Genomic DNA, 11902 nt, shown 5'->3' with positions numbered 1-11902 from the left:
GACAATGCACCACTAGGTCTGTTTCTATGACATTAACCCCTATCTCTAGGACCGCCCATACAGAGACCCCCGGTACATTCTGACCACGGCTGGGGAAAAAGTCATTTGATTAGTCGAAGACGACGTTGTTGTTTTGTTTACATGATGATGCCGACTGATTGGCCTGTGAAGAACATCGTCTGTCCCTGATTGGCCTAAAGAAAGGGGCCAATCGTCTGCCGCTGCTGCCGTCACGGGCAGCCATTTTGTCCTTCCCAAAGTCCGTCTTCAATACGTCACTGAGTAGTTGTAAATAAAGTTATTGTAAAGAAAAGAGAACCATGCAGCAAGAGAATCTGCATGCGTCAAACCAGGTTCCTGAAAAACGGTTATTTCCAAAAAAAGGAATATCATCTAACATCAAGTTACACTTAAAACCCTTTTTAAGAGGAGTGTCTCGTGTCCTCCTCGTTATCAAAGACCCTTTTCCCTCCTGCGCACTCACAAGTCCCTCGCTGTGATAACAACTAAATAAACTAAGGTGAGCCCAGGTATTTCCCCAACTGGTCTGGTACGGAAAGCAGGACAGCAGATGCGGAAAACATAAGACCCATTCTATACAGTTTACATACATGTACAACGTACAAACATGGCCGTAGTTGGCCCCAATCACCTGGCCGCTAGCAGGGTGAACGCACGCACCCAGCTAGAACCAGGATGGCCTCTAAGGTAAATCAGGCCCGTATCCCCATCTTGTGTGTGTGTGTGTGTTGGTGTCTCTGTGTGCGTGTGTCTCTGTCTGTCTGTCTGTCGACACTGTGTGACGTGCATGATGACACAGTGGGTCAGTGACGTAAGAGTGTCGGTCGGTGGTGATGATGACGTCACCAGCGACCGATGTCTTCCATGGGTTTGGTTATAGGGATCCTGATAGTCGAATCCGTTAAGTGTGTCCCGTAACGCTACCGTTGGAACCAGCGCATCAAGTTCACCATGGGGAGATGAAGACGTGTTTGGCTACTTCCGTTGGAGTACACAGGCGGGACCAGTGAAGCGAGGTACGTAAACAACAGACCCCCCCCCTCCCCCTCACTCAGTAATATCATCCGCAGGTCGGCCTGCAGACAGACCCGCGCCGAAAACGAGACGTTTCTTCCCAACATGGGACCCAAGTAGAGGAGGACATGTGGTCCGTCCACCAATGGGGGTGGGGTGGGTGGGGAGGGATCATCGGACAAAACAAGCGACTTGATTGGTTCAAAAGAGATATCCAACATAAATCACCTTTGACCCGCAACTAAAAAGGTGTCTGCCCGAAGAGAACCGTCTCAAAGAGATTTCCTACAGATACTATGGCACTTACACATTCGATTAAGCCTACAACTAACCCCCCTAAGCCCCCCCCCCCACATAGGATATTAGTTCCAACCCCGGTCTGTACAACCCATAGAAAACATTTACAGCTGCTTGTCCCATAACCGCCCCGCTACAGACACCTCTGTTGTCACGGAGCTGCACCTCCATATCCGGGACGACCTCCGCTGGGACGGTCGCGGGCGAACCGGAGAAGAACGACAAAGGCATCGTTCCCCGCGGAAACAGAACGGTCACATGGCACGGACTGACCGACCGACCGGAAGAAGACGAGAAACAAATCTAGATTTCAGACGGACTCAGAGATGGACGACGTGCGGCCTTGGAGACTAGCAGCGACCGCAGGCCACCTGTGCGGGGCGGCGACCGTGGAGACCGGACGCGTGACATCGTCACGACGTCACGCTACGGCGGACGGTGCAGTAATCCGTCGCAGTTCCCCTCCGGGCCACCAGGTGTCCCACACGACCCCCGGGGCCGGCTTGAACCAACAAGTCTATCGACAGGAGAGGAGAACGCAAAAAGGGGGGAGGGTCTGAGGAGTAAGAAGGGGGTGGGGGGGGGGAGGAGCCACAAGTGCTCCAGAGAGTCCTTTGGGTCCGATCGGTCTGGTGGTCTTGGGGAGAGGGGGGGAGGGGGGGGGTCCTGCCCTTAGTGGTGGTGTCCCACCGACAGGACGAGTGGGATGAGGCAGCCCAGCACCAGCGCCCCCACCTCCACCTTGCTCAGTCCCTTCCCGCCCCCCCCGTTGCCCCCGGCGGCGGGGGAGGGGGCGTGGCTGTGCCCGGTCCCGCCCACCTCGGGCAGGACGTGGACGGTGGCCACGTACAGGAAGGTCCCGGCGGAGAACAGCATGGCCACGCCCGTGGCGTTGACGTCCGAGAGCGCCTCCTTGCTGCTCTGTGGGGGGAGACGGGGGAGAGAAGGGAGACAGGGGGGGGGGTTAGACGACAACAGGATGTTCCTCCTTAGCTCACTTCCTATAAAACGCTACATTTTCAGCGGGGGGGGGGGGGGGGGGTCTGAGGGTAGGAGTAACATTCCGTCTTCTAGGAGGGACCAGGTCTAGGGGGGTGAACCAGGACCAGGTCTAGGGGGGTGAACCAGGACCAGGTCTAGGGGTGAACCAGGACCAGGTCTAGGGGGGTGAACCAGGACCAGGTCTAGGGGGCTGAACCAGGACCAGGTCTAGGGGGCTGAACCAGGACCAGGTCTAGGGGGGTGAACCAGGAACAGGTCTAGGGGTGAACCAGGACCAGGTCTAGGGGTTTGAACCAGGACCAGGTCTAGGGGGGTGAACCAGGAACAGGTCTAGGGGTGAACCAGGACCAAGTCTAGGGGTTTGTACCAGGACCAGGTCTAGGGGGCTGAACCAGGACCAGGTCCAGGTGGGGTGCTCCTACCTGGCTGAGGCCCAGGAAGGTGAGCATGGCGAGGACGGGCGCGGCGAGGGCGAAGACCAGGAGGTGCTTCCGGATCCGGTTCCTCTCCAGACCGGCGTGCATCAGGAAGGAGACCAGACCGAACGCCGCCGGGGCCTGGGGGACAGCGGGAGCCAATCAGTGGCCTGCATTCTTATCATTTTAATTCATCCACATAATGGTTCCGTATCCGTTCAAAAAGTGTCACTTTATTCAATTTTTCTGATTCATTGAATTAAGGCAAAGAACCTGGAGGAGGAAAGGTGTCAACTTCTTCATTTCAGATACTGATTCATAAACCACAACGTTTACTAAACTGAAGGTTGGACCATAGACTGAAAAATAATAAGGAAATATGAGCTTCACAAACAGCTAGCGAGACGGGACCGTCCTGCTAGCCGGTCCTGGCTGGCTAGCTGGTCCAAGCTTGCTAGGCCTAAAAAACCTCAACCGACCTAAACTTGTCAGTTGAGGTCATGGGTAGGTAGCGAATTTATTTTATTTAAATTTTTCCAGCGGCAGCGAATGATGGGTAGGTTGTTTTCATTTAAAAACGAGAAAATTCGCTCATCCTCGTATAGAATGAAGAGGTGCTGTACCAAAACGTAATTATAGTTTTTTTTTTTTTTTTTTTTTAAAGCCCATAAAATAATTTGGGTCGCACATAAATTGACAGGATCGGTCGGAAACCGGAACCAAACTATTTTTTTTTTTAGGCCCTAGCAGGTCCTTGCTAGCTTGTGCTGAGCGAGGGATGCTGATATGACAGCAGAGTGTGTGTGTGTGTGGGGGGGGCAAAGCTACCTTGTGCAACATGATGGCCACGAACACGATGAGCTGGACGCTGGTCTGGGAGGTGGATGCTGCTGCCCCTAGGGCGACTCCGTCAGCTGATGGAGGAGCGGGGAGGACAGGGTTAATGAGGAGGCTCCACTCGTATAGAGGCAGTAGATCCACCAGGGATGGACCTTCTGCCGTCGCCCAGTCATTGACTCAACAAACAAACGAGCAACGAGCACTGCACAAATAGGGTTGGGCCAGTGACTGGTGCAACAGGATTGACAAGAAGTCAAACACTGATTCAAACCGGTAATATCCATTGTTACCACGAGGTGGCGCCTGCGAGTCCACGGTCACCACGACTTACCGATTTTTAAAATTTAGAAAAAGTGAGTGATCGACCGCACACATAATGATGGATGAAGTTAGAGTCAACCGTTTTGTTCGTTAAGTGTGATGACGCGAATGCTTTGGCCAACACAGCATACCAGACGGTAGCCGATTGAATTATTATTGGTGAACTTGCCCGGGGGCACTGATGCAGCTAATCCTTGGTCAGGGAGCGTGAATGTCTTACCTGCGGCGTGCACCACCAGGCCCAGGGTGGTGGTGATCTTGGAGGACGCGATGCGGGCGGCCTCAGGGTCTAAACGGGAGCACAAGAACTCATGGAGTCAAGGTCCACATCACAGTCCTGTTCTAGCAGACCAAAAGGTCCTGCATCTGAATGAGCGGCCGGGGGTTCAGGAGGAGTAACGCTAACAGCAGAGGGAGAGGAGGGAGAGGAGGGGGAGGAGGGAGAGGAGGGAGAGGAGGGAGAGGAGGGGGGAGGGAGGACGAGGAGGGAGAGGGAGGAGAGGAAGGAGAGGAGGGAGAGGAAGGAGAGGAGGGAGGGGGAGGAGGACGAGGAGGGAGAAGAGGAGGAAGAAGAGGAGGACAAGGAGGGAGAGGAAGAAGAGGACGAGGAGGGTGAAGAGGGAGAGGAAGGAGAGGAGGACAAGGAGGGAGAGGAAGAAGAGGAGACAGAGGAAGAAGAGGAGGAAGAGGAAGAAGAAGAGGGAGTGGAAGGAGAGGAGGCAGAGGAAGAAGAGGAGGACAAGAAGGGAGAGGAAGGAGAGGAAGAAGAGAAAGGAGAGGAAGAGGATGACGAGGAAGAAAAGAAAGGAGAGGAAGAGGATGACGAGGAGAGAGAGGAAGGAGAGGAAGGAGAGGAAGTAGAGAAGGGAGAGGAGGAAGAAGAGGACGAGGAAGGAGAGGAAGAGGAAGAGGAGGAAGAGGAGGCGGTGGCTGACCCTGGGCGTCGCTGCTGTGCATGTGGGAGCTGCCGATCTGGTCCACCAGCAGCATGAAGACGAAGCCCAGCACCAGCGACACGCCGATGTAGGCGTGCAGCGAGTCGGGGCCGCGGGCGTGGCCGTGGCCGTGGCCATGCTCGCCGCCCGACACCAGAACCACGTCTGACGCCCCCTTGGTGTCCAGCCCTTCCACCGCCCCGACCTGGCCCGCCTCGTGGTGGGCACCTGCACAGAACACGCACACAGACACATCATAAACACGTGTGCATAGCATGTTCATCTGAGGGCTGAAGGGACCGCGTCCTTAGAGGTGTCATATTGTACCACCAGGTGTGAGTGTGATGAGCCGTTACAAGCCGTTTTGAAAATCTGCCTCTTCTGACATCACAAGTTGGCGTGTCCACCAAGATCTGTGCTGGATGGATCAGTCTACCAGCCTATCCAGTGGACTGTAGCAAACGTTGCTAATCTATTCATCATACATCTAGGTGGACACATCCACTTGTGATGTCAAAAGTGGCACATAACATGGACCGACAGGTGGCAATGGATAAAGTATAAACTTTTGAGACTAACCAGGCAGAACTTTGGGAATAACTTTAAGGCAGGCAGGAGGGTGAAGTCATTGTTAAGTTAGGATATTTTATATCCTGGAATCTGACTACACCCCATAAATCTTTCACGACCTATATTGAATGAGACAAACCCATTGTCACATTTGAAAAAGGAGGTCAAATGGCAGACATAGCAAGAGGGTTCTCCAGAAAAACTGGAAACACAGGCAATGAGAGATGTTTTATACCTTCTAGAATTTCTTCGTAAAGAGCGTGCACGCCTTCAGGGATGATGACGGCGAGCGCGGTCCCACACAACAAGCCCGCGCCGAGCACCGTCACCAGCTTCAGCTTCTCCTGTAAACACAGAGTGCAAAGTTGCAGTTGAATCACAAGGCGAGTTAATCAATAACATCAACACAGTACGACACAGAGATCACTACTTTTTGAAAGCAAAATCGTTTGGGGTCCATCGACCAAAGGTTCACTAGATGCCAACTACAACTTGAGCATACTGGTGTTTCTTAACTTGGTCCTATTGGTAGTGTGGTCAATAAAGTGAAACATTATGCAGTGGTGGATGAAAATTACCTCTGAAAAGTTGACCGCTAGAGGAATTGTCCCGGCGACATAACAGCCCACCAACATGGCCAGGGACAGCAGGCTGATCGAGATGAAGTCGTCCATCGCTGCACACTTCTCGCAGGGCTCCCAAGCTCTTCACCAACGCTACAAGCTACCAGCCTTAACTTTTAGTTCACTTTCACTTGCAGTGGATATTTGTGCATAACATGCCACCAACGTTGTTTTTGTAGCTAAAGTCAACGATCTGGCTCTCATTAAACAAGGAATTCCCGTTTAAGCGTCCTTCCTGGCTACCATAGCATCTACGTGAACGCAAATGAAATGATGTTTGCCTGTGGCCTGGATAGCAACGCTGGGCTAAGTAGCTAGCACTCCAACACGTTATAAACACACCGTTTCGTCTGCTGGCATCGCGGGCTTTACGTGCGACCGGAGATCCCGAGGTCCCGTTGCATTTCAGCACTGAGAGCCGATCGGGATTTGATGTAGAATAATAAAATAAAAACCAGCTGCAGACAAGTAGACAGCTGCTCGGTTGTTTGGTGCTATACACAGTACTTCCGGGTGACGCTTCCTCCTTACCTTGGGCGCGATCCCGCGGACAGCGTCAAACATGCCACGTATCCGCGCACGTCCCCGCGTGGCTTGGAACATGAAGTACGATATTACATGCTTTTAAAGGTTCAAAGGATAATACAGTAAATAGCATCATTTGGGACACGTAAAAAAATCGTTCTGTTTATCAACCGTTAATGTGTTTATGAATATTTAAAACGTTACGACAACACGATTTACATAAATGAAAGCATTTTCTTAAAAAGGGGATGTTTATTAGTTCACACAACAGAGTAGTGCCTTGACATGACGACAGTAAATTAAAAGCATAAAACGTGGTGTCCAATGCTCCGAAGAACGATAAAATACATTTCTGGTGTTGCCTTGACCAGGCTCCAACGAACCAAACTCGGGATCATGCACTTCGCTCGGAGCTCGGTCCCGCCTCTCCGAGGTCAAGCGCAGCTTTCTGCTAAACACTCGCACAGCCAGCGAGGGCTCCTTGGCTGATGGAGCGGGAGGTGGAGGAGGAGGATGTGGAGGCCCGGCAGCCTGGTTTACAGGCTTGTAGGCAGCCGAGGAGGAATCAAGAGACACCAGAGGAAAGACTTCACTTCACCAGTCCGATCTTTTTGGCTTCCGTTTCGTAAATCAACAGACGCCACATTTTGACGATGAAGACCTCCGCCTCTTCGTCGAGAACCTGCGGGAAAGGAAGGTCAGGGGGTCAGCACGCATAACATCCAGGAACAAATTATGAATTAATGAGTCACGACAGACATTAACTCATGGGATTAACAACATTAACGATGATGATGTCGATGCGAGTACTCTGCATAAAGAGCATCTTGCTAGGGTAAAGGGCAATTAAGAAGGCTCTTAGAGGAATCCACTATGAATAATTCAGGAGGAAAGCCTCTGCTAAACAACTCGATGATTATCGAAGGGTTCGTAATGGCCTCCTACAATGTACATCAACTTCCAACCAATCCACAGTCAGCAGGGACTTGAGCCGAGGGTTGGTAACCGTGGTGACGTCAGCGTCACAGTCGGTTCTACTCACCATGGCAACGTCGTCCAGTATTCCCTGGGGCGTGCTGTGAGCCATCACCTTGGAGACAAACGCACAGATTATCAACACATTACAGCGACATTTGCGGACATCCTTTGTTATGTACAAATTTACGCTTGATATTTGATGTAGGAGTATATAATTGAACCATGTAGTACAACTACGTACACTAAATTAAGACACATTTGTAATTCGGTATTGCAAAATTGTAGTTCATTTCAACATGGGGAATTTATAATTAATAATATAATAATTTAAACGTTAATCGCTCAGCCACTGCCTGGCAGTGGGGTTTCCCTGCAGTATCAACACACTCCCATCCATCAATCTCACAATGTGTCCCAGTATATAATGCCTCAGTTCAGCCCCCCACCGACCTTAGAGCACACAAAGTCCACGAGCGTGGCCTCTTCCTCCCCGATGTACTCGATGATCTTCTTGTTGATCCACGGTCTGATGCGGCGGTCCATCAGGGTCTAGGGGTACCACAACGCCCTACAGTCAGTCTCAACACCCCGACAGTGACTCAACACTTCCCTGACACGTCACCTACCACTCTCACGGTCTAAGCACTCTCACGGTCTAAGCACTCTCACGGTCTAAGCACTCTCACGGTCTAAGCACTCTCACGGTCTAAGCACTCTCACGGTCTAAGCACTCCCACGGTCTAAGCACTCCCACGGTCTAAGCACTCCCACGGTCTAAGCACTCTCACGGTCTAAGCACTCTCAAGGTCAAAGCACTCTCAAGGTCAAAGCACTCTCAAGGTCAAAGCACTCTCAAGGTCAAAGCACTCTCACGGTCTAAGCACTCTCACGGTCTAAGCACTCTCACGGTCTAAGCACTCTCACGGTCTAAGCACTCTCAAGGTCTAAGCACTCTCAAGGTCTAAGCACCCTCAAGGTCTAAGCACCCTCAAGGTCTAAGCACCCTCAAGGTCTAAGCACTCTCAAGGTCTAAGCACTCCCACGGTCTAAGCACTCCCACGGTGTAAGCCCTCTCAAGGCTTACACCGTAAGCACTCTTGTGGGAGCGCTTGATTTAAGAGTGCTTAAGTCGACTCTTCGGTAAGGTAGTGCTCGACTTAAGAGTGCCTAAGTAGAACTTAAAAGTGCTTAACTAGACACTTTGATGAGGCAGTGCACGACTTAAGAGTGCTTAAGTAGAACTTAAGTCGAGCGCTCCAATCTTCGACGGAGTGCTTGACTTAAGTGTGCTTAAGTAGAACTTAAGTCGAGTGCTTAGGTCGAGTGCTTGAGTGGAGCGGCCCGCGTGCTCACCGAGTCCACCATGGACCAGTCCAGGGGGTAGGTGAAGAGCTCGGGCCGTGCGGTGGGGATCTTCTCGATCAGGCTCTTGATGTGCTTGCGCTTCTCCTCCATGTTGGCGTTGCCCTTGGCGCTGGGCATCTCGGCGCCGTCCAGGCCCAGGCTCTTGTCGTCGTCGCCGTAGTCCAGCGGCACCAGCTTCCGCTTGCGGGGCACGTCCTCCGCCTCCTCCTCGTCAAACTTGTTGAACACGCTGTCCACCGTGGCCAGCTTCTTCCGCTTCACCGCGTTGGGCTGGCTGGGGCTGCTGGTGGCGCCTGGGGAGGAAGAGGAGAGAGAGGGGGAGGAGGAGGAGGGAGGGAGAGGAGAGGTTAAAGGGGGAGATCACCCAGAGGCTCGTAGCTAGGGAGACGGCGTCGGTAAGCCCCTTGTTTCCTTAGGGTACGCAGTGCGCCGCGCTTTTCTAGCGGTTTTTAGACGCTCCCAGCAGTGAAAAATATTCTGCACGGACATTCCGATGTTCGGAACGCGAGAATGTTCCGATGTTCGGAACGTTGTTTGGACGCCCCTTTAGGGGTCGGAACATTTGTTTGTTCCGTAGAGATCGGAGTCGACTCGGGTTGGAATAAAGTGGAAATAGTGGTAAAAGAAAGGCTGTTACAAAGTCTTAAACGAAAGGACATCTGTTACGTTAGAGAAAAAACCTGAATGTTATTCACTACAGCGTGGCGAGGAGGCGGAGAAGGAGAGCAGACGCTGTCGAATGGTCTCATGGCGCCTTTAGCGAGGTGTTTTACAACACTGCGGCGTGGGAGAACCGCGGGTCTGGTGTGACCCACAGCGGTCTCGTCTCTGTTCACCACTCAGCGACGAGCCAGAGATAATGGTGAGCGGTAAACAGCGGCGGAGAGGAGGGCTCTGCAGGGCGCTCTCTTAAGCAGGGTTAGAATTTGACATTTAGACGAGGCGGGGATGTTAATCATCCTCATGTAAACAGAAGAGACTTGGCAGCAAGCTAATTAACGACCACAAAGTGTTTCTCAGGGCCTGGCTTAAAAATACAAATAAAACTATCTGAAAAGGCAGGATAAAGTACTACTATACGATAGATAATCTTCATATTTGGGGGTTTTGTTAGAGAACAGTAACTTCATATTGCGGTGTAAGTTATGGCGGTAAAATTGTGCTACATAACATCAAGCTACTTCACAAGGGTAGCATCGTGCTACACAGCGGTGGCTACATTGTGCTATATAACAGTGGTAGCATCTTGCTAGATCACTGCGGTAACATCCTGCTACATAACGGAGGTAGCATCGTGCTACATAGCGGTAGCTACATTGTGCTACATCACTGCGGTAGCATCGTGCTACATCACGAGGGTAGCATCGTGCTGCATAGCGGTGGCTACATTATGCTATATAACAGTGGTAGCATCTTGCTATATCACTGCGGTAACATCCTGCTACATTACGGCGGTAGCATCGTGCTACATAGCGGTAGCTATTGTGCTTCTTAACGGTGGCTACATTGTGCTACATCACAGTGGTAGCATCGTGCTACATAACATTGTGCTACATAGTATCGTGCTACAGAACGGTGGCTACATTGCGCTACATAACATCGGCTACATGGCGCTACATCCAGGTGGTTCTGTCCTCCCCCAGCTGCCTCTGCTCACCCAGCTTGAGGCTGAGGCCGATCTTGGGCCTCAGCTCCTCGGTGGGCTGGGTCTCCGGGGAGTTCTCCCCGGGGATGATGATGCCGCACGGGGACTCGTTGCCGGGCGTGTTGGGCGTGGCGGCGCCGTCGCTGCCCGACGACACCGAGGGGGCGGAGGTCACGGGCCGCAGCGTGGGCTTCAAGCCCGGCTTGCCGTCCTGCGAGTCCTCGCCATCCTGGTACTGGTACAGCTCCTCTTCCTCCTCCTCCTCCTCCTCCTGCTGCTGAAGCTGCTCCGCCGCCTCCTCCACCCCCTCCTCCTCCTCCTCCTCTTCCTCCTCGAGACCCCTCACCTCCACCTCCTCCTCCTCCGAGTGGGCCGGTGGAGTGGGCCCGCGGGGGGCTGGATCCGCGGGCTTCGACGAGCCCCGCCGCTCCGTCCGGTCCCGGTCCCGGTCCCGGTCGTGGTTGCGGTCTCGGTCGTGGTTGCGGTCCCGCTCCTTGTGGCTCTTCTCCTGGGGGGGGGGCTCCTCCTCGGGCTCCAGCTTCAGGGGGGGCTGCCTCCGTCGCTCAGCCTCCTCCTCCATCTGAGGACCACCACCGCCCAGACGCGTTAACATAGGACCTCCATCCAGACCCTTCAACATAGGACCTCCACCCAGACCCTTCAACATAGGACCTCCATCCAGACCCTTCAACATAGGACCTCCACCCAGACCCTTCAACACTGAGGACCTCCACCCAGACCCTTCAACATAGGACCTCCACCCAGACCCTTCAACACTGAGGACCTCCATCCAGACCCTTCAACACTGAGGACCTCCATCCAGACCCTTTAACACTGAGGACCTCCACCCAGACCCTTCAACATAGGACCTCCACCCAGACCCTTTAACACTGAGGACCTCCACCCAGACCCTTTAACACTGAGGACCTCCACCCAGACCCTTTAACACTGAGGACCTCCATCCAGACCCTTCAACATAGGACCTCCACCCAGACCCTTCAACACTGAGGACCTCCACCCAGACCCTTCAACATAGGACCTCCACCCAGACCCTTCAACACTGAGGACCTCCACCTAGACCCTTTAACACTGAGGACCTCCACCCAGACCCTTCAACACTGAGGACCTCCACCCAGACCCTTCAACACTGAGGACCTCCACCCAGACCCTTCAACACTGAGGACCTCCACCCAGACCCTTCAACACTGAGGACCTCCACCCAGACCCTTCAACACTGAGGACCTCCACCCAGACCCTTCAACACTGAGGACCTCCACCCAGACCCTTTAACACTGAGGACCTCCACCCAGACCCTTTAACAGAGGACCTCCACCCCAGACCCTTCAACAC

General features: G+C 53.0%; 2 protein-coding genes across 2 annotated transcripts in view; both read right to left on the bottom strand.

Moving 5' to 3' along the window:
* Positions 1–1388: 1388 nt before the first annotated feature.
* On the bottom strand, positions 1389–6553 carry slc39a9 (solute carrier family 39 member 9). The gene is made up of 7 exons (XM_056591192.1): positions 5995–6553; positions 5652–5760; positions 4847–5074; positions 4132–4200; positions 3579–3664; positions 2757–2891; positions 1389–2253 (listed from the first exon to the last, which is right to left on the bottom strand). Exons 1-7 carry the CDS (start codon positions 6088–6090, stop codon positions 2005–2007), a joined length of 972 nt encoding a protein of 323 aa, XP_056447167.1. The 5' UTR covers positions 6091–6553; the 3' UTR covers positions 1389–2004.
* Positions 6554–6728: 175 nt separating this feature from the next.
* rbm25a (RNA binding motif protein 25a) overlaps positions 6729–11902 on the bottom strand; it is a 19044-nt gene continuing 13870 nt past the window's right edge. The window contains exons 14-18 of the mRNA XM_056591190.1: positions 10565–11132; positions 8896–9200; positions 7993–8091; positions 7607–7654; positions 6729–7246 (exon numbers count right to left, since the gene is read on the bottom strand). Coding sequence (XP_056447165.1) covers positions 7154–7246; positions 7607–7654; positions 7993–8091; positions 8896–9200; positions 10565–11132 — 1113 coding nt within the window. The 3' untranslated portion in view covers positions 6729–7153. The remainder of the gene's footprint in view (positions 7247–7606; positions 7655–7992; positions 8092–8895; positions 9201–10564; positions 11133–11902) is intronic.

Source organism: Gadus chalcogrammus, chromosome 5, assembly GCF_026213295.1.
Source record: "Gadus chalcogrammus isolate NIFS_2021 chromosome 5, NIFS_Gcha_1.0, whole genome shotgun sequence".
Lineage (NCBI taxonomy): Eukaryota > Metazoa > Chordata > Actinopteri > Gadiformes > Gadidae > Gadus > Gadus chalcogrammus.
The sequence above is the reverse complement of the archived record's forward strand: the minus strand, read 5'-3'. Positions and strand labels throughout refer to the sequence as shown.